Source organism: Strix uralensis, chromosome 1 (genome assembly GCF_047716275.1).
Source record: "Strix uralensis isolate ZFMK-TIS-50842 chromosome 1, bStrUra1, whole genome shotgun sequence".
NCBI lineage: Eukaryota > Metazoa > Chordata > Aves > Strigiformes > Strigidae > Strix > Strix uralensis.
In genome coordinates this window covers 32779810-32800379 of record NC_133972.1, presented here as the reverse complement: position 1 = coordinate 32800379, position 20570 = coordinate 32779810, and the positions used below count along the sequence as shown (strand labels likewise).

General features: G+C 34.8%; 1 protein-coding gene across 6 annotated transcripts in view; it reads right to left on the bottom strand.

Moving 5' to 3' along the window:
* Positions 1 to 20570, bottom strand: part of ANKRD28 (ankyrin repeat domain 28) — a 125223-nt gene that overhangs the window by 4205 nt on the left and 100448 nt on the right. For 5 of the 6 annotated variants that reach the window (XM_074861598.1, XM_074861607.1, XM_074861587.1 and 2 more), the window contains 15 exons: positions 20379 to 20447; positions 18682 to 18822; positions 14400 to 14511; positions 13738 to 13764; positions 12732 to 12806; positions 11233 to 11434; positions 9664 to 9751; positions 9077 to 9194; positions 8269 to 8488; positions 6808 to 6895; positions 6628 to 6711; positions 5966 to 6111; positions 5712 to 5794; positions 5496 to 5578; positions 3119 to 3210 (listed from right to left, as the gene is read on the bottom strand). In XM_074861598.1, coding sequence (XP_074717699.1) covers positions 3119 to 3210; positions 5496 to 5578; positions 5712 to 5794; positions 5966 to 6111; positions 6628 to 6711; positions 6808 to 6895; positions 8269 to 8488; positions 9077 to 9194; positions 9664 to 9751; positions 11233 to 11434; positions 12732 to 12806; positions 13738 to 13764; positions 14400 to 14511; positions 18682 to 18822; positions 20379 to 20447 — 1628 coding nt within the window. Of the gene's footprint in view, positions 1 to 3118; positions 3211 to 5495; positions 5579 to 5711; positions 5795 to 5965; positions 6112 to 6627; positions 6731 to 6807; positions 6896 to 8268; positions 8489 to 9076; positions 9195 to 9663; positions 9752 to 11232; positions 11435 to 12731; positions 12807 to 13737; positions 13765 to 14399; positions 14512 to 18681; positions 18823 to 20378; positions 20448 to 20570 lie in introns of those variants that run through there. The other variant, XM_074861626.1, reaches the window with a different exon arrangement.

Here is a 20570-nt window from a genome sequence, read left to right as displayed (position 1 = left end):
TAGGTATAAATACTCTTACTCACTTCTCATATAATGTTCCCCATAATCTGTACTTGTATTTGCGTAAGCTTTCACAGGACAAAAAAAATATCTCACTATCTTCATTTATTGACAGGGCACCAGAAGCAGAGTGAGGTGAAGCTGCTTCCTTGCACAACAGAAAACAGAGCCTAAGTGGTGGAAACTGCCTTAAGACCAGGGCTGCCCCTGCCCAAATGCAGAGCTGCTCCCTCCCCTGGGGCTTGAAAGTTTCCATGAAGGCGCCTACAGGAAAACTGGAGGGTTATTAATGAGGTCAGTGCAAAGACAGTTCTCAAGATAAACTGAATGAAGTCTTACACTTCAGAAAGAGAAGAAATTCATCTGAGGCATGAGTCATCTTGTAAGCATTTACAAGAAAAATTCCTTCCAGAAAACTGGAGATCTCCAATATAAACTAGAATATGAGTAAAGGAAGGCAGACTGTACCAGGAAATTTAGCTAGCCTAGTAAGTTAATTAGTAAGAAAAAACCCAAAACAAAAAAACCTTGAAAAGTTGGTTGAGTGACCAAAAATAAAACTTCAGCTGGTGTCAAATGAAAGAAAAAGCTAGCAATTTCTTTTAAGACAGGTAAAATTGCATAAACAATGTAAAATTCAACAAAATTTTTGTAGATGCAAGTGATGCCAAAGTTTCATCAAGACAGGTGTGGAAACATGGGAAAAGAACTTAAAGATTTGAGTGAGAACTGATACAGAACTGAGAATGAACTGTCAACACGACTACTTTTGGAAAGTATACCCAGACAGTTAATTTGCTGTTTCAGTTCCATTTAATCTTTTGAGAACCAAGAGGATTATATTTTTTTCTCCAAAGATATTAGTTCTTAAACATCTCAAAATGTGATCTCACCACATTAAGAGATGCTCTATAACAAGAGCAGTATGACTTCAAATCTAGAGCTTTAAATATCTGATAAATTATTTATAAACTGAAAGGCAGAGAATTGGAGTGACGTTAGTTTTCTTCAAAGCATTTTTGAAATGTTTTTCAATCATTTTCTGTAGTCCAGATATAGCAGCAGAGAACTATTAAGTAGTTTTATACAGATATAGATACAAATAGAGACTGCTTGTAACGCAGCCTCTATAGAAAAGGACAGCTTCAAAGACAAAAAGGGAATCATCACTCCACACCAGCTGAGTTTCTGCTGGTTACATGTTCTATATATCAAGACATGCTTCCACATAAAATACTAACTCAAACTCTACCTCCAGTTTCACCTAATTCTAACTGAAATGCCAGGCTTGCGTGGCAGATCACTGTTCTTATCTGAGCTATGCTAAAGTAAGAGAATGTCAGTGTTGTGGTGCAAAATATTCCAGTTCCTATTTCTTCAGTCTGCTTTGCTAAACAGATAGCTTTCACCCCCCAAAATGCATGAATCATACTTTTTTAATCCTCTCTAATAAAAAAATAAATCAAAGGTTCTCCTAGATTTTTACTTTATTAGAATTAACGTATGTAATTTTTATTTTCTTTAGAAACACTTATACTCTAGCAGCAGATGCTAAAAATCAAAGACAAGGAGACCTAAAGCAGAACCTGGCTATCACTACTGCCAGCTTTTCCATTTAATATAGAAGTTACACTATGGAAATCAAGCAGACTTTTGCAATAGGTTTAGCAAGCCTGCTGACATACTAATACTTCTAAGAATTAAGAAAAATTACAGTGACAAGTGAAATAGATTGATAAATCCCATGAAAGGTTTCTCTTTCTCTCTCACAACTCAAACTATTCATCACTTTGCACATACTGTACTTCAAGCTGGCGAATTCATCCAACAGAAGAAGAATTCATTATGAATATTCTCAAGGCTGCTTAAAATTTTATAAACAAAGCAATTGTTATTAGAAAGAAAAGAACCAGAGTGAGGAACAAGATTAGGTAGCAGAGTTACTTTAAAATTTAAAATATCAGCAGAATTAAGAAGAAGTTTTAACATGTTGCAGTTAAATCCTCAGGCTGCCAGAGAAGTGCAACCTCTATACAAACAACGTTTTAGTCTGTTACATTAAAGATCCACCCTAACTGGCTGGCTGCACATGAAAAGCCCACAAAAATACAAACATCTCCAGTTAGCATGATGAGAAACAGAAATCAAAAAGATACATTTTCCAATCTCTTCATTTTCAGGACTTTCATTTAGCAGTTACCCCTGTCCCCTATTTTAGGCAAGGAGTGAACCTTAAATCACCTATGTCACTTTAAGCAGTGTAATTTAAGAAACACACAGAGAAAGTCACAGTAAACATTAAGAGAGGGAAAAACCTTCCAAACTGGAAATATAATTAGTACTATTAATTAGGCACAGCCCTTCTGGAGGAAAAAAAAACCAACCCAAAACATAAAGCCTGCCCCCCCCCAGCTATTGCTTTCATTTAAGACACATGGGGTATGGCATAAGAGCAGGAGCTCTCATGCTTTTAAAAGCACAGCTTCGGAGGACCACAGATGTCTTACATGAAAATATGAAAATAAGAAGTCAGTAGATCTAATTTTCCTTTGGTTTTACAAGCTATAGGATTTATTCTCTGTCATAAAGCAGTTACTTTTTCTTACTTCTATGTGCCAAAAAACTCTAAAGAGCCAGAAGCTTGAGACCTGTAATTCACACTTGCTTTTAAAAGCTAGCACCAGTATACCTACCGTGACAAAATGAATGACAATTCAATTCAGCTTCTTAACAGCTGAAAGTTATACTTTACTTAAGTATAGATCTATTTATATATATAGTATACATTTTACTTATGTAAAACATCATGTTTTCTGACCATTTTCAGTCAGTTTTTCTGACCGTATTTCAGCCAAAGCTAGTGTATTTATAGGGTATACATTATAAAACTACAAACACAAACCAAACATTTCTATGCTGTGACCTGCGTTATTTTAGAAGTTTTCACTCTCGTTACACTTCTGCGGCTTTGCTAAAACGACCCATCACCAACACATTTTTTTTCTATGGGGGAACCTACTGCAAGGGTTATATGAAATTGGCAAAGGGTTACTGCTTTCAGTGAGCTGAGTTTAAAACCACAGTTCCTTATGGGGAAACAAAGTTAATTTTTTCTTACCATTTTCATCTACAGCAAGTACACTTGCTCCCTTCCCTAAAAGCTCTTGAACTACAACCGTTAGTCCATTCCGAGCAGCAACATGCAGAGGTCTGTGAAGACAAGCAAACTCATATATAAACCTTAGAACAAGATATTAAGTAAGATAGGTAGCTTGCATCTAGTTAAATGATTATTGAAGTATTTATACTTGTATGTTATTTACACATTATAAAAATATTATAGATATAATAACTGAGATGGGAAAAACAGCAGATCTCTTTTCTTATTACAAAGAAACAGTACAATAACGATTGTGCGCTTTCTTATTATGGCACCACACAGTGAGGAAGTAGCTACCAGAAAAAACCTACCTGCTTTGAAACTTTATTATGTTAAAAAGTTAGAAACATCTAGTACCTTACTGTTGATAAATCCTTCACTGAACCGTTGTTAACAGATACTGTCACATCTGAGAGTTACTGCGCATCGCTGGCAATCATCATTAGAACACTAACAGCAGAACAGTAGTCATATTTTATTGCATGTAAATGCTTATACGAGATGCAGAAGCATTTCATCAATCTGCCTGTTAGAAACCACTATACTCCCTTGTGACTAGACATAGAAAAATTATTTTACAGTATAATGCATGAAGCAAGAAAAGCAGATTAATTTTCAAAACCTCGAACTATTAACCATAGCTGTTTTGCACTGACTTGATCAACCAAGAAAAGTGTAGCTTTACCTCAAATATTCTAATTATATCTTTTTTCAAATACAACAGTTTTCAAACTTGGTTCCCACTAGCTTAAATAAAACCCTACCACCACCCAGCAGGAAACAGAATAATCAGCTTACTTCCCTTCTGCTTTATATTGCTCTTCATTCATTTTGAGATTCTTAAAATTGTTCGAATTAACTGTGAACTGTATTTTGATTTGGAAACAAGTGCCTTAACTTAGAGACCAGAAATACAAAAGACACAAATAGGGGTAGCTATATCTATGGTGCTTATATTAAAGTATTAAAATTCAAGAACTACTGCACACCACAGATACTGAAAAATGTACTGTAATTAAAATGATTTTAATATAGAGGCCAACAATTTTAATGTTTATCTTGTTACAAACTAAGACACTGTTTAAGCTGTTTAGAAATCAGTTTAGGTATTACAAAACATTTGCTAAACCAGTAATATTTTAAACAACTGTTAAAATCTTGAATTTTATATAAACATTTCACAGAGGTGTGAATATGTACCTATTTTTCCCCATGACATCTCTCGATCAGACTATATGAGCCAAGGCAAGTGGGTGGAATTACATGAGCCTGTGGTAGCATACTTTCCCCCTTCTGTTCCCATCTCATTTTTGCTTTTCCTTCTCTCAAGACATCCCCACTTCAAGCCAGAAATGAGGCAATCAGTTCCTTTCCTGCTTTCTGGTTATGTCATGCTGCCTGAGGTGCACCAGGGCGAGCAGCAAAAGCAGAGAAAGAAGTCTTACTATCTTAACTGCTTAGTTCAAGCAGATCTCTGGGAATAGCTGGAAGAACTGTAGGAGTTTGAACATGACAGATTCCAGAAGTGATCTAAGGCCAGAGAAATACACGAGTTGCTTACAAGTTCCCGTGTTTTTTTTCCTAAATGGTCTGTGATAGCATTATTAAAGCAATCTAACAATTCATGTGCATAACTCAGCTACATATCAGGTGTCAAATATTGCCTATAACACAAATACATTCTTTAAAAGAAAAAAAACATGCGGAACAGTCATTTTAATAGTGCATCCTGACATACATTCCCCAGTATGACATACCACTACATTTTTAAGTTTTCCTTATGATTGTGTTAACAAAATAGGCTTAATTCTACTTGAGAGAAGATCTTCAAGAAGCATTAAGAATACTGTATTCTCCATAATAGTTAATAGAAAATAGTCATTCATCCTAGTAGGAATAGGTGTATTTTGCTAACAGAAAGCATGCTGAAGAATAAAAGCATACTTCAGCTAGGGTTTTTTTATTAGCTAGCTTTAAAGAGCAAGTCTTAGTTTACCTCAAATGAGTTGTTAACTGATGTGAATTTTAACTGAAAAATTAGATAATTTATAAAACAGAAAAATATTGGTTTACAGGTAATCTCAGTGGATTGCAGTAATTCCACACAGGATTCCCTGAATCACAATACTGTAAGACTTATCCCCTGTGCCCAGGTAAAACTAGAATTTTAAGTATGAGCAAAACACCGTTTCACTTCAAGGCAGTTCAACTCTTGATACCTATTAAGCAATTAAAATTCAACCAATTTGGAAAAAAATTCTCAAAAATATTCCACTTTATGAGCAAGATATACACCAAAAACTCACTGTAAAACACACTCACTGCTGATACGTACGTTTGCAAGGCTGCATTGGTGGCATTGATAAGGTTTCTATCCGTAATCTTCTCCAGTATTAACAAGGCACTAGTTTCATGACCCTTAATACAAAACAAACATATAACAAATACTCTTTAAAAATTGCCTTGAATGCCTTTTCAAAGTAACAAGTTGACAATTGCAAACAGTGCATAACACAAAGCTCAGCACTGATAAGTCACACTAAGCACACACCTTGCTGCAAGCCAAATGGAGTGCTGTGTTCTTAGAACTGTCTTGCAAAGTCAGATCAGCTTTAGCACTGCTAACCAGCACCTCTGAGGAAATAAAGATTTGTATTAACTAAAAGCATATTCCTTAAAGTCTTAATGACTTACATTTGTGCAAAATGAAAACATATATCCACAAGAACATTAACTAGAAGGCAAATTTACCCATAGTAAGGCTAACAAACCTAAGAGCAGAAATATATAAAGCTTTCTCTTTACCAACTGTATTCGTCTGTCCATTTTCTGCAGCCATCATTAAAGGCGTTTTCCCAGAAGAATCTACAGCATTTACTTGAGCATTGTGACTGAGCAGAAGCTGTAGACACTCAACGTGATCTGTAAAAGCTGCTGCATGAAGAGGAGTTCTACAACAGATCAAAAGACAATATGGCCATGTTCAGCCACACTTTCTACTTTATTCACAGGGGCATCCTGACTGTGATCCTGCAGATTCTAAAGACTGGACAACCCCTCCCTGCTGATCCTTTGAAATCAGTATTCCTGGAGTTGTGACTCCTGCCTTTAGAAAGTCACCTTCAAGGTTCAAATAATTCCCTCTATGTAGTTTATAATAGAGATACAATTTGAATCAGAAAAAGTAAAATATGCATCAAATACTACTCACAAGGTGATACAATTTAAAACATGCTCAAACTTGTCTATGTAATAAAAAGCCAATTCAAGTTTATTGAATCAGAACAGGATTCTTAAAAGCCTAGAATTTCTTTCTAGCACAGAATAAAAAAAAATTCTTCAAAGAATAAAAACAGGAGGAAGGGGGAATTAACATAAGTAGCAAATACAAAAAACCCCAAATGATTTTTAGCAGAGCCACTCTATTACATTACAAGCATTCTTTCACTGTGCATTTACACTCTTACCTTCCTTTTGAATCTGTTGAATTTACAATACCAGCACCTAGTGTATCAATTAACATTTCTGCAGCACCTTCATTGTCATTTATCCTATAACGAATTAAACAGACTGTTATTTACAGAATGATAAATCTTTTGTTAAATACAGCAATGAAATCTATGAAGAATAATTTTGCACTTCCTTACACAGCACAATGCAACGGACTGAAAGAATTTCCTTCCATTTTCTGGAAAACTTCCTGTTCCAGGAGGAGCTCTACACAACTGTCATGACCTAAAGCAAATGTAAGAGTTAAGTATTAAAAAAAGGGAAAAGGTCTATTTATGGATTACAACAAAAATATGTATCTGATTTAGATTAACTAATATTTTATTGGAAAGTTTTGAAAACACACTGGTTGTATTCAATAGGGCTACATTTAGGAACTATAACTTCTTTGTAATTCTGAAAATCAAACTGGTATTTAACACTGTAACCTTAGAAGGGATCTCATGCTGTCTGAAGAAATTCAGAACACTTAATTTAGTTCTTTACACCTCCACGTTTCAAACTCTTCTGTACGTTCACCACTTAGTCTACATGAAAACATCTCCACCATTTGAGGGTTATTTTTGTTCCACTGTTGTCTTGCTAAGCCCGAAGAAAAACTAAGTCGATAATCATAGCAAAACCTTAAAAAGAACATGTTCAACCTATCAAATCATTATTTTCAAAATTCTGTAGCTTGATGCTGTACAGGTGGCTAGCAACTGTAACTATGTTTGATCTTCAAGGCACATATGCAGAGAACCTTAGTTCAGCACTCACTGATGTCTGAAGATTTGTATTTTCACAAGGCCTGTCAAATTTTCATTCTACCAATCAAGCATACTTTAGTTCTGTTTTATTCAAACACTGTGGTCACTCTGAAAATGGACCAAACTCTAAGAGTTTAATTTTATGAATGCAATAGAGATGTTATTTTGGTTCAAATCATCAGTGTATTATCCAGTTGCTTCAGCCGTGAAGACAGTTCAGTTAGCTATTCACTTAAAAATAATTGGTATAATGAAGTCTAAACCCTTTCTCTATCATGTGACTCAGAGGTGAAATAAATGAGAACCTCTACTACGTTGGAAATGAACACACAGAATCAAATCTTTAGCAAAGGAGCTGAATGAATTTCCTACCTTTTAAAGCCTCCCTCACCCCAAATCCAAGAAGAGTATTAGTAAAGAAAAAAATTCTTACTGAATCACTTTTATATACTTTAGCTTCAAGGTTTTAGCCTATCAAGGTTGATTTGAAGCAGGTTTAAAAAAAAAAAGATTTAATCTGACACCATTCCTCCCAAGACTCCCTGTGAAGGTTGTTTTGTTGGGATGCACAGTACATTTCTATACACAGGTACTATGCTGAATTTCTTTAAAGACTCCTTGAGGCATAAAACTGAGAAGGCAGTTTATAGCAAAAATGTAGTACAAAAATAAACACCTTATTTATTAGATGTTACTGCATTCTCCCTCAAGATATCATGTCCATCATATTGGCACACTGACTAACATGAACTGAAGGAAGACAGACTTTGTATGTTGCTTTTGTAATAAATTCTACCTCAATAACAACAAATACATTTAGGCCTCTATTTTAACTTTAATGTATTTTACCATTATAGCAGGCCCAATGCAGTGATGTATAGCCGTGATTGTCTGCTATTGCAGGTACTGCATCCACAGATGTAGCTGACTGCAGGAGAGCTCCTAGAACACCTATATGTCCACATGCAGCTGACAAGTGTATAGGGGTTCGCCCCCTACAGTCTCGTAATAAGGACTTAGCACCATGTTGAAGCAAGGCTTCCACACATTCCTCATGCCCGGTAACTGCCTGTGAGAGAAAGACAGAAAATAGAAAGTTTGCTAAATAGTCATGTATATAAGACAAGGTGTGTAACCAAAGGAAGCAAACTGCAGACAATTTCTTACATTATTAAGTAATAACAAAATAAGCACAGTTGTCATTTTCATTCCTGGAAACAGCCATTCTGTTGGAAAAATAGCAATGTATTACAATATTGATGATAAAATAATTTGTTGGAATAACACTGAATGAGCTGCTAATCTCTAGGGTTCTTATCTGTCTTATCTGCCAGAGACTATTAAAAAAAAATAGTATTTGGCATGTGGCATGCATCACACTCTTCTTCCTCCCATTAACACTACCTCCACCCCATAACAAAAAGCTGTGCTCTGGGACCTCTCCAGTCAACACTTCACAGCAAGATGAAGAGACTCGAGAAGTCCAAAAGAATTCGGAGGGCAAAAACTAGCCTTTTGAAAGCAACTAAAAAGACAATTAAAAACTAAGAATGGCAAGATGAGAATAACAAGAAATTCATTAACACTACATATTAAGTCTGTATTTGAAACTAGTATGTATAAAACTGGAAAGGACAGAAAAGGAATATTCTCTTACCCCTCTATGTAATGCTGTCCTTCCCCACTTATCTTTGGCATCTACATTTGCTCCTTTGTTAAGGAGTGAATAAACGCAGTCGGTGTGCCCATTGAGAACTGACAACATCAGAGGAGTCCTTAGGAGAGAGAGAAATAAAGTGTAATCTACACGGAAATTTAACAGACTAGCACTCAGCTGAAATATAACAACTACTATCCTTCTGGACAACATGGTTAAAATTTACATCAATGACCTTCTCTAGCACTACCTTCACTCCAAGAATGCCACTTGTATTTGTTTTTTAGATTCAAGGAAAAAAAAGATTAATATCCCCTAAATTCAGAAGTCCTGATTAAGTTACTAGAATCCATTTTTTCAGCATCTGGACAATAAGACACATTTTAGTTTCCTCCCAGCTGAACAAGGACGTTTTTCACTGTCAACATTATGTTTATTGCAAAATACACAGTCGCATTTGTCCTAGTTCAAATATCATCTCCCTTTAAACTAATAAATTAAAAACCACCAATGTAAAGTATTTAGTTTTTCCTTTTTATAAGATGCAATAACTTGTGAAGAACAGAGTGTGTATTGTTTAAACTCACTGTCCATTTCCATCTTGAATGTCCACTGCATTCTGTGGTTCTGCATTTCCTATCAACAGCCGCAAACATTCCGAGTGACCATTCGTAGCTGTAAAACATCATAAAAATACAGATTTTACACTAATTGCCTTTGAGTATACAGCTCAAACAGAACAGTAACCTGCTCAGACTACAGCCTGTTAGCATGAGCTTTACCGTTGCTGTAACTTAAATTCAGCCTGTTAGCATGAGAACCCACTGTACAGCTTTACCATTGTAACCTGAATGAAAAACAAAAAATATGAACACTAGAAAATTATTTTAGAAATCAGGCGTTCTCAACTGTGTAGTATTAACAGTGATTGATTCCAACTGTCAATTGTCAACAGGTATTTGTTTTTTACATATAAATGAGGTTTCACACATTAACCATAATTAGAATATATGCTTATACAACATCCACAAGAAGGAATAATTAAATACAGTAATTAGCATAATGTTTGCTTGTTGTAAGCCATGGGTAAACACATACCTAGCCAATCATACACAGATTTTGTCAGCAAGTGTAGCATGTGCATAGTTATGAAATAATAACTGAAATCACATTTAGAAAGAGGGGAAGGAAATGTAATGCATAGAAGTAATTAACCAAGCAGTTAAAAAAAAAGGAAAAAGAAAAGAAACAAAAAATTGAGAAATCATATTTAAATGCAACTCATGAAAGGTAAATGATTGCTTGTTGGAGGGGAAATTATTTCTGACATACAGCTGCTGTATTCAGTCCACATAAGAACAGTGACAATTCTTTAGCTGACAGAAATCCTAACAGAAGTTGGAAGAAGCTAAATCAAATAGAAGAATACAGCTTGTGCTCATGGACAACAAATTAAGTGGTTACAATGACGATGTTTTGTACATAATGCTCTTTTTACTGCAACATTTCTATAACACCATAACTATAAATGTCAATTTAAATAAGCCTATTTTCAAAGAGAGGAAAAAAATAGAAATATAGTATGAATGCTAGACTTTGAGAAAAGTAGGTTTATAGAAGTTTCCTAGAAAACACAGTGAGAAAATATTGCAAAGGATTGCTGTTACTTTGAAAACACTCAGGAGTCATTTAAATCCTTAGAAAAAACAAAGTATAGTTTTTGTGTCTCTTCTCAAACTGACAAAATTCTCCAAGACTCCAGCCATTTTTAGAAGTATTTTACTGCCAAGACAGGCAACACAATTCACATATCTAAATTCGGGGCTGCAGTTTGGGCTGGGTGAAAGACAAGGAGAGAAACAGGAACATGTCACTGATACCTGCCAGCACAGTTAGCCTAGCTAGTTGAACGGACAATGCACCCTTCCAGAGAGCAGTGTGGAACAGCACTCCTTGAGCTGAAATAATTGATTGGGTTAATACCAGTTTCTACCCACAAGTGCTCTGTTACATCTTTCTCAGCGTAGCATATACCCTAAAAATCATTGTCCATTCCTAAACAATATTTCTTTGAACACTGATGATAAGAGACTTCTAAACATGAAGATGATCGACTTCAAAACCCCAAATTTTAGAGGTTAGCAGTTAGCACATACCTGCAGCATGTATTGGGGTCCTCTTTACAACATAATCTTTCACCAAGATTGACGCTCCCTGATTAATGAGCACATCTACACATTCCACGTGTCCCTTAAAGGCAGCAAGGTCCAGTGGTGTCCTTCCATTGTTATTCCTCACATCAAGGTCCAGCAGCGACTGTACCAACACTTCCAGAGCTTGATGGTGGCCATGATAGGCCTACAAGAATAAGAAAATTCTTCAGTTTTCCCACTCTTCTTGTTTTTTTCCTTTCTTACCAGGATTACATAAATTAAACTGTGAAGATAGTATTTTTGTTTAACAAGTGAAAGACCTATTGATGCAGCATGTAAGTAGTTACAATACAAACTAATTTAAAAAACCTCACCATTTCAGCAAGAAGGTTGGTGGTTTTTTTCCATTTTATCCTTTCAGTCAGCAACTGAAACTGCTTTACAGAAAATAGTCTGTCTCCAATTTGTTTAATGACCAGCATTTTGAATACTGCACATTTCATTGCTTTATGTTATAGTTACATCACCCTCAGATTATTTCAAGTGAGGAACATATGCAAACAACTAATTCCTATTAGGTTTTTAACAAAATATTTAGAAAAGAAGCAGTCAATAAAATTTGTAAGTAAAAAGAACACATTACAAATAGATACAGTTAACATAACTGGTAAAATAGAAGGGACTTAGGCAATGAAACAGTTAAGAGATCTGAACAGATATACAAGGATAAGAGAATAATAGCAGAGAGAATACTCTGTAGGTATGTCAAGACAAAGTGTCGAAGTTAGTAATGAAAAACATCTACAACTACGGTTTTATAATTTCCATAATAAATTTTAAATGTATACTCATGGACACATAACCTCTGCCCCCAGACAAAACTAATTTCCAGGAACAGTCTCTTCTAACTGCTTTCATTTATCAGTATTACAGATTACTTTTTACTTTGGCCATATATATATATATATATATACACACACACACACACACTGCGTGAGACTTGGGCTACTTTCAGAAAGTACGTTGTGGTTTTTCAATTGCTCAAAGTCCAGTGAAAAGATGAAAGCTACACATTGAGCTGGTTACTCTGTATTTTGAGTATATTTGTATAGACAGTTTCATCAGGTTCTCTCCTACACTACTCTTTGTGCAAATCTTTCTTACAGTATTAAGGACAAAATTTCTCATACTAAACAATGATGAGGGTAAGCAATGATGATGGTAACAAAAAAAGTCACATTATGTGTAGAACAAGTCTTCATTAGTATAAATTATAACATAAATCTTCACTAGAAGATTCCAAATGAAAGTCGTTTCATGAAGCAAGTTTCAAGTGAAATGCAAAAATTGCCCTGTATAGCTCATTCAGGAATATTGGTACATATTTTTGTGTTTCATTTATTGTTATTGACCTATTTTTTAAAAATCCAGAATGAATAAACCTATGTCAACAACTGTTTGCAATTAGATGAGGTATCATCACTAAAGAATGAAATACTTACAGCTAAATGCAGGGGACTTATAGGTGCTCTGTTGTCTGAATCATTCAGCATGTCAGTACCCGATGTTTCCATTAGCTTAGCACAGAGAGAAAATCAGAATGAGTGCAACAACCTCTCACCTTTAAAAACATGCAGCAATAATTGCTACAGTTTCCAGTATACAGATTGAAAAAGAAAGAAAGAAAAATAGGAAAAAAACTACAGGATTACAGTTTCCTTAAGAACTCCAGATCTCCTTCAACCTTTTAAAGAGTTTGAATTGCAATGACTGCAAACCCTACCCCGTATTCATTTCCCAAGCAGAATTGTTTAATTTTGCATAACAATGCAATAATTAAATCAGAAATGAATCTAAAATTATTATTCTTCCTGAAGCAGCCATATGAAATAATATACATGAAATGCATACGAAGGGAAGACAAGGACATGTGAGAATAGTTGTAGTAGGAAAAAACACCCCAGCACCAAACAAGTAAACATTTAGATTAGGTGAAAAGTCAGCAAGAAAACAATATGAAAAGCCAGAAGGCAGGATTGATTTCTCAGAACAGACAAACATCCCCCAAAGAGAAGAAACAGACGCAAAAAGGGCACAAGCATTGTAAAATAGGATTAAAATATCTATCTTTGTATATACATTTCTGTTTGTTACTTTCAGATGTGTTCTAAAGTTTTAATTCTGGGTCTTTTTCAAGACCATATTTAATTCAGTACACTAGTGAAATTAAAACATTCAAAGCATTTGAAGAACACCAAATACATTCAGATCACTGAGTTTTAATTATCGCACTTGTATAATATGGTCATACAAATGTTTAAGAAAAAAAGGCTTAATAAGTAATTTTGTATTTTAAAATTTTAAATTGCAATTAAATCCAAATTGTAATTAAAATTAAATACCACATCTATGCATTAAAGAAATGGTTGAATAGCAGTATTTTTAAAATTACATGTTCCCTTTTGCTGTACAGTAGTACTGTAATGGTGAGAAATAATACACACTTACAACATCTAGAGGCGTTTCGCTGGCAATCTGCAATTAAAACCGTCAGAATTCATGTTTGAATACATTTGAATATAGAAGTATCATTTGTATAAAAACACTAAGTTGTGTAAGACAGAGAAGATAAAATTAGCATATCAAATAACATATATTTCTGCAAAGGGATTAATAAAAAAATCTACCTGAGGCTTTATCTAAAATTCTATTATGTGGCCGTTACTTACTGTAACTATATGAACTATTTTAAAAGGCACCCCTACTTTACAGGTTTTCCCTACTTTTTAACTTGCTCCTTCAGATGACATTTGTGAAATTTCTTAAGACTTCTCAGTGGGATAATCTGTGGTTATTTTATTTCAGCCATCAGGAAAAAAATTAGCAGTGTATTCTAAATTAAGAAACAAAACTAATATCCCACATCCTCAACCAGTTACCTCTTAATCTCAGAATGTATTATCATTTTAAGCCAGTATCTAGCAACTTAGCCCCTCACCTTGCCTCATTTTAAGAGTAGGAAGTGCTTCAAGTTTTATCCTCAGAGGGGCTGAAAACCACTATTGACCTAGCTTACAGATGAAGAACCAAGGCTGAGGAATCCCCTGGCCTCTGCATCCTACTCTGTAAGAGCAGCTGTTACAGCGTTCATCTACAGTACATTTTCTTACCAATTCAAGACATAAGCGATGACCGTAAGCAGCTGAATAATGAACTGCGTTGTATCCTTGTTTGTCTCGGATCCCCGGATTGGCATCGTTTCTTAGCAAGTATTCCAGGCACCTATTTAAATTGACATACGTAACCATGTATCTAAATGTTGAATTTCAACTTTACGCTAAGTGATAAATTGTTCCAATTCAACTGGAAAATAGAATACAGCACACAGGAACACTGATTTAATGTACAATATTGGCTAGGACTAGAGAACACCTAACTCCCAAGCATCAAGGTCAATCACAAAGCTCCCAAAATTTGAAAGAATCCTTCTCTGCAGACGTCCTGCATCCTCTGAATTATCTGACTTGGTTAAAACTAGTATTTCATGGCTATTTTCCTCCTAGTTAATAAAACTGCAGTTACCTCTGTTAATATAAATGATGACTATTGTTGTACATTTTTCTGTATCAGTACATCCTTCTGTACTTAATACAGAAGGAAGTGAACCAATAGCCGAGTTCTTCATGGTATGTATTCAAGAGTCACACATACATACGCTTCCACTACCAGACTTCCACTGCTATTGATTTGGCATACTTCTATCCTACCATTCCTTTCATTACACAAAGGTACAAGGCAGAACATGATCAGCACAGTTTCAACCCCTGATACTCAGCCAGGAGGACGAAAAATAGGGTATTAAAGTCAGCTCCCTCTCCTTAATTTTCTGTTTTTAAGAGACTCCATGCATGTACACTAAACAATTCCAACCAATAACCCTACTTATTCATAATGTTATGTTGTCTATCATTTCAGCATCATTTTGCAAAGTCACCAATCATGATCCTGAACTTGCTGGTGAAGCCATTTGGTTTTCTGAAGTGTACAGCAGGTCACGATCCCTTCTCTCTGGGAATTATGAAATACTTCTCCTTTATCAGTTAATTAAAATGCATGTGAAGTTAAAAACCCCAAAAATCATTATCATGTCAAATCCAGCTTGGAATCTTTCTTCCTTAGCACAGCTTATCTAAAGTTCTCACAGATCAGTAGTGACAAACAGGCCAGTTGGATACACTGACTTCACATTTATCTCATGGAAAACTGTTTGGTAGAAAGTTAAAGGAAATTTCAACATCTGTAGTTGTATGATATGGCTATGCTGTGATGTCATGTGAAAAACTTGCAGTAGGATATGGCAGGTTTAGATTTGAGAGGCAGGAATCCTAACATGACCTCTGATCAATGCTGTTAAGAGTAGAAACTTGATCATTCAAAGCCCTGGAGAACATTCAAACCTTCGAGAAATACAGGCAGAAATCCTACAAAGGCAGCCATCTCCTGAGGGAAGACAGCATGACCCTGCAACATCAGAACTCTTTGTAAGTTCTTTCAAGGAAGGGCCTGAAGTCAGCAGATGGAACAGTGAGAGTTCATCATCTGAAGGAAATCCAGTACCAGCTGTGATGAAATGGAAACACATTTCAACATGAGTAAGACAGCTGTACTGCGTCAAGGGCCCAGTAACCTCATGTGCAACAACGGCGATTTGCTGAAGACCTGATATTTGCTATTCCAGACAAAGGCAGAAATTATCAAACCAGGTGAGTGAAGATGAAAGGGGCAAAAAGCTGCAGGAAAAACTATGAACAAGGAAGCATCTAATTACAAAGTACTCTGTCTTATTACAGAGTTGAGAAGAACAGGAGCCATACCAATGTGCACTCTCACTTTCATCATTTTGTGCCCAGCATAAAGGAGAAAAGGACTTAGGTAGGTAGTGAAAAAGGTAAAAATTCTCCAGTTTTAAATAACAACATATGTAACACAAGATGTAAGTAACTTTACAAGTTCAATGTATCTAATAAAAAGCTACCAGTAAAGCACATCTATGATTTTAACCAACTAATTAGGGTTTTATTTGCCCAGTAAACAAATGCCTGGATTTCATTAACGGCAACTGCGCTTGCATGCTTTTATTTGAACTGAAATGGGATGAGATTTCTGAGAACCCAAAGACAAATCAATCTGTCCCATCGAGTGAGAATTACTGTCCCTACATTTTATTTGCCCAATCATCTAACTTTATTAATTTTAATCAATTATTTTGTATTGCCATTCATGGCTCATTAATAAATGTTAAATATCACTGGCCCGGGCTATCTAAATTTTTATACTTGAGTACTTTCTATATTTGCGTGCTCAGAAAAACCACAATACACTAAATACACCACAAAAGCAAATTCTACTAAAAATCCTTGAGTACCCATTCTTTCCAATGCAAAATAGGTAATTATTTTTGCTGTTTCTTCTCATCCAGGAAAGAGATTAATTTTACATCTTTTGCATACTTAACTGTTCTCAACAGGCCTCTTTAAAAGGAGATTAATCAAACTTCCTGAAAGCCCAGATAAGTTAAATTCATTTCCCGTTCATTTACGGGAGTACTGTCTATGAAATAATTCTAACATAGAAAGAGCGTGGTTTTTTCCTCTTCTAAGATGCTGATTATTTTATCTCATTCTGCGATCATGTTTCTCTCTGTAGTCTTGTCAAAATGAGGCTTACTGATGTTTGTTCCAGATCAGAAGCACTTGTTAAAGATTTGTTAAAGAAAGACTTCCAAACAGGAACAAACCGGAAAATAATTTTCAACAAAAACATCCTTGTCCCTAAAATCTGTCTTTAAAGATGTCTGAACAAAGACTCTGAAAATGAACAGAAATATCTTTGGAATTTCTATATAGATAATTTCCTGACTTTTTTTTTTTCCCCAGGCTTTATATTCCAACTCAGTAATCATTTTTAGCTTCATTCCTATTTTGAATATGAGCTGAGCAGTACTGGTTTTCCAGCTGTTACTAATCATCTTGCTGCATCAATATAAAAAGCTTCTCCTCAGGACATTCTGCTTCGCAGCCTGTCTTCCAGAGAGCCAACTGTTAATCAGAAGGGCAATATCATGTGGATTCCGGAGACGATTCTTTGAGTTATCTCCCAAAGCTCTGCTGTACTGCCATCATCATTCTCGCTCGTGCCTTTTATAAGACAGATGGCAAAACGATGTCATCTGAAGAATCATTATAGTTTGGAGGTTTTCAGAGCAACTGTGAAGCTAAAATTAATCCTAGATCAACTTATAAGAGGGCAATTAAAGTAAAATTGTCTCAGCAAACTCCAGCAGGGATTGAAAGTATATTTAAAAAGTAGCAGCAAATTTCATTTTGAAATTTGGCCTTAAAGGCATGTACTTTAAGTATTAAATGGCCATGAAGGTATTCTTTATTTATCCTTCAAAACCCAATCTGTAAATTACGTGCCGCCTTGTTCCTATTACTACCTCAGCTTCTAAAAAGTCATGTATTAAAACAAGATGATATGGCACTAAGCAGCATTCTTCCAGTGAAGATGTCACTGTATGCATTTGAAATGTAATGCTGCACACCAGCTTGTTTTGACCCGTGGATGTGAGTGTGTGCTCATGCGAGTGGTATCTTCTCAAGCCTCCTCAATATATATACAATGTCTGGAGCTTAAGTAACCTCATCAATTTTGTGCTATCTATATAAGCTTTACATGTAAGCATTTAAGTCATAAATAACTATGCTAAATATAACCATTAGTTACAAAATAAACACACACAAGAAACATTTGTGGATTTATGAAAGTTAATTGGGTGCATTTCATTAATAAAAGCGTAACTACCTCACAAAAATTTACACTAAAAAGAGATAGAGTTGTAATGCCAAACATGAATAGTTTAATCAAACACCAAAAGGATAAAGCATCTTATATTGAAATGTCAAGTTAACTTCTGTCCTGATGCAGGCCTACTCTAACTCACAGTCTAGTTTAACAGTGTATTTCTGACTAACTACAGATTTTTGGACAACATTAAGAACCCTCCATAAAACACACCATCCTTTATCAGAATTTGATTTTAAAGCAAAATGACCTCACTGCTCACAACTGTCATAATAATCCCCCCAAACAATATTTATTCAACCACTACACAGCAGGTGCAATTAAAAACTATTCCAAATGAATTCCTGAATTAGAACATCTGCATTATAGGACATAACCAAAAAATTACAATGCACTTTACTATTGCTCATTTTTCTCAGAAAAATTTGTTGCATAAAATATTTTATATACAATGAACAATCCACTGTCAAGTTTAATCTTTAAAAATATGAAAAATGCATGTGGCAAATCTGAAGGCAGAACATACATGAAATTCACAGCTCAGATGTTTCTCAGGAGAAAGGCTTTAGTACAAAGCATGCAACTTACTTTCCATCTGTGTCTGATGCAGCTGCATAGTGCAGAGGTGTACAACCCCTCTCATCAAGGTCGTTCACACTAGCTCCAGAACCCACAAGGGCAAACAGGCACTGATAATTACAATTGGCAGCAGCATAATGGAGTGGAGTTCTTTAGTACACATTTAAATAAAAAGTACAATGGTAAATAACAGCAAAATAATATTATAGAGACAGAAAAAGCAAAATAAAATTAAATCCTCCTTACATTTTTTTAACAAGTATTTGTGGTGAAGAATGCATGACTACAATATTAAAAAATGGGGCCATTTTCTAGGGGCCATTTAATAATGCAGAACAGTATCTAGGGAATCTATCAGTCAAAATATGCACAAACTTTGTATTAAGGGAAGCTTTATATGAATCTTCTTGTGTAAACATATAGAGGAAAATCAAGCTTACATTAGAGATACTATTTTTAGTTAAGTAATTCCAAGCCACATGGAAAAATATGGATAAATCTAAGAACTGCACAGCAACTAAAGGTCAAAAAAATACAACGAAGAAGTAGATGTTTTTGACAAACAGATCAGAATTTTGTCTAGGAGAGGCAAGCATTATTTATTTAACTATACTAACAAAGCAGAGGTATTGTTAAAGAAAACTTTTAAAAATATACCTTGTCTTCTTATAAAAAAACCCATGAAATATTAGTATTGATATACAATCTCAGAGGAAATTTATTCCAACTTCAAATACATAAACACCTCTCTAAATAAACCAGATCGGATAAAATTTCAAAAGCTCCAAGATGACTCAGAATTCCATTTTCTATTTTTAAAAAGAGAATGCTACTATAAATATCTCAATTTTGAGAAGACAGTCAGGCACTTTAAAGTGTCCTACCTCTTCCCTCTCCTTAAAATTACTTTTTTCCCATTTCTCTCCATTTTAAACTATTTTAATCTTTTCCTTCCCCTGAAATAATTGCTCTATATAATATGCATCTTAAACCAAAAACCAAACTGACAAAAAACCTCAACTTTCAATGACAAAAGTTGTGACAGATAGTTGTTCCTTTCTGAGGAAAGAATGGAAGCAAAATACAACTTTGCATCTGTAACATTCTCCTCAAGTCCTTCTCCTGCTGTTCACATCCCAGAAAATCATATTTTCCATGATGTGATGTGAGATTTTACACAAGTACTGATCATGCCATCTAAACTTAAATAATCCTCTACTAAAAATAGAAATTAATGTCCAACAGAGTTCAGAGCATGAACAAGGAAACAGAAAGGGATGGATATAATGAAAGGAAAAAGGTGAAGCAGTTAAAATAATGGATTTTTTTAATAAAAAAGCTTAGACATAGCAACAGATTTATAGGTTTGACTAATACATTATTTGGGAAACATCACTAATGTCCTTGTATGAGAACAAGTTAAGATCATTAGATCCATGTTATAAGCAAAAAAGATTCATTAATTAAAAATTAAAGTTGAATATGAAAGTCTTTAAAAACAAGACTAAAGACCTACTTAACAAAACACAACAAACAAAATATTTGCAACTTTCACTAATATATGCGTAAGCACAGTTTACTATGTATTTACACTGCATCTTAAAAAACATTTAATCTGGAACATGCAGACTTGCCCACATAGCGATATGCTACTTCTGTAATACTTTTAACAGTCCTTTACAATATACAAATCTGGAATGCCTTACCTCCCAAATCTGTCCTTTTTGTTGAAGTCTGCACCAGTATTTAGCAGAAGATTTAGGCACTCCAAATTCCTATTAAATTAATGCAGTATTACTTGTGATTGCAAATTTTATTTCCTTAATACTGGCCTCTGCAAATATCGGAGCTGCTACACATATACATCTCATATGTTATTTTTAATGGAACTGAACTAT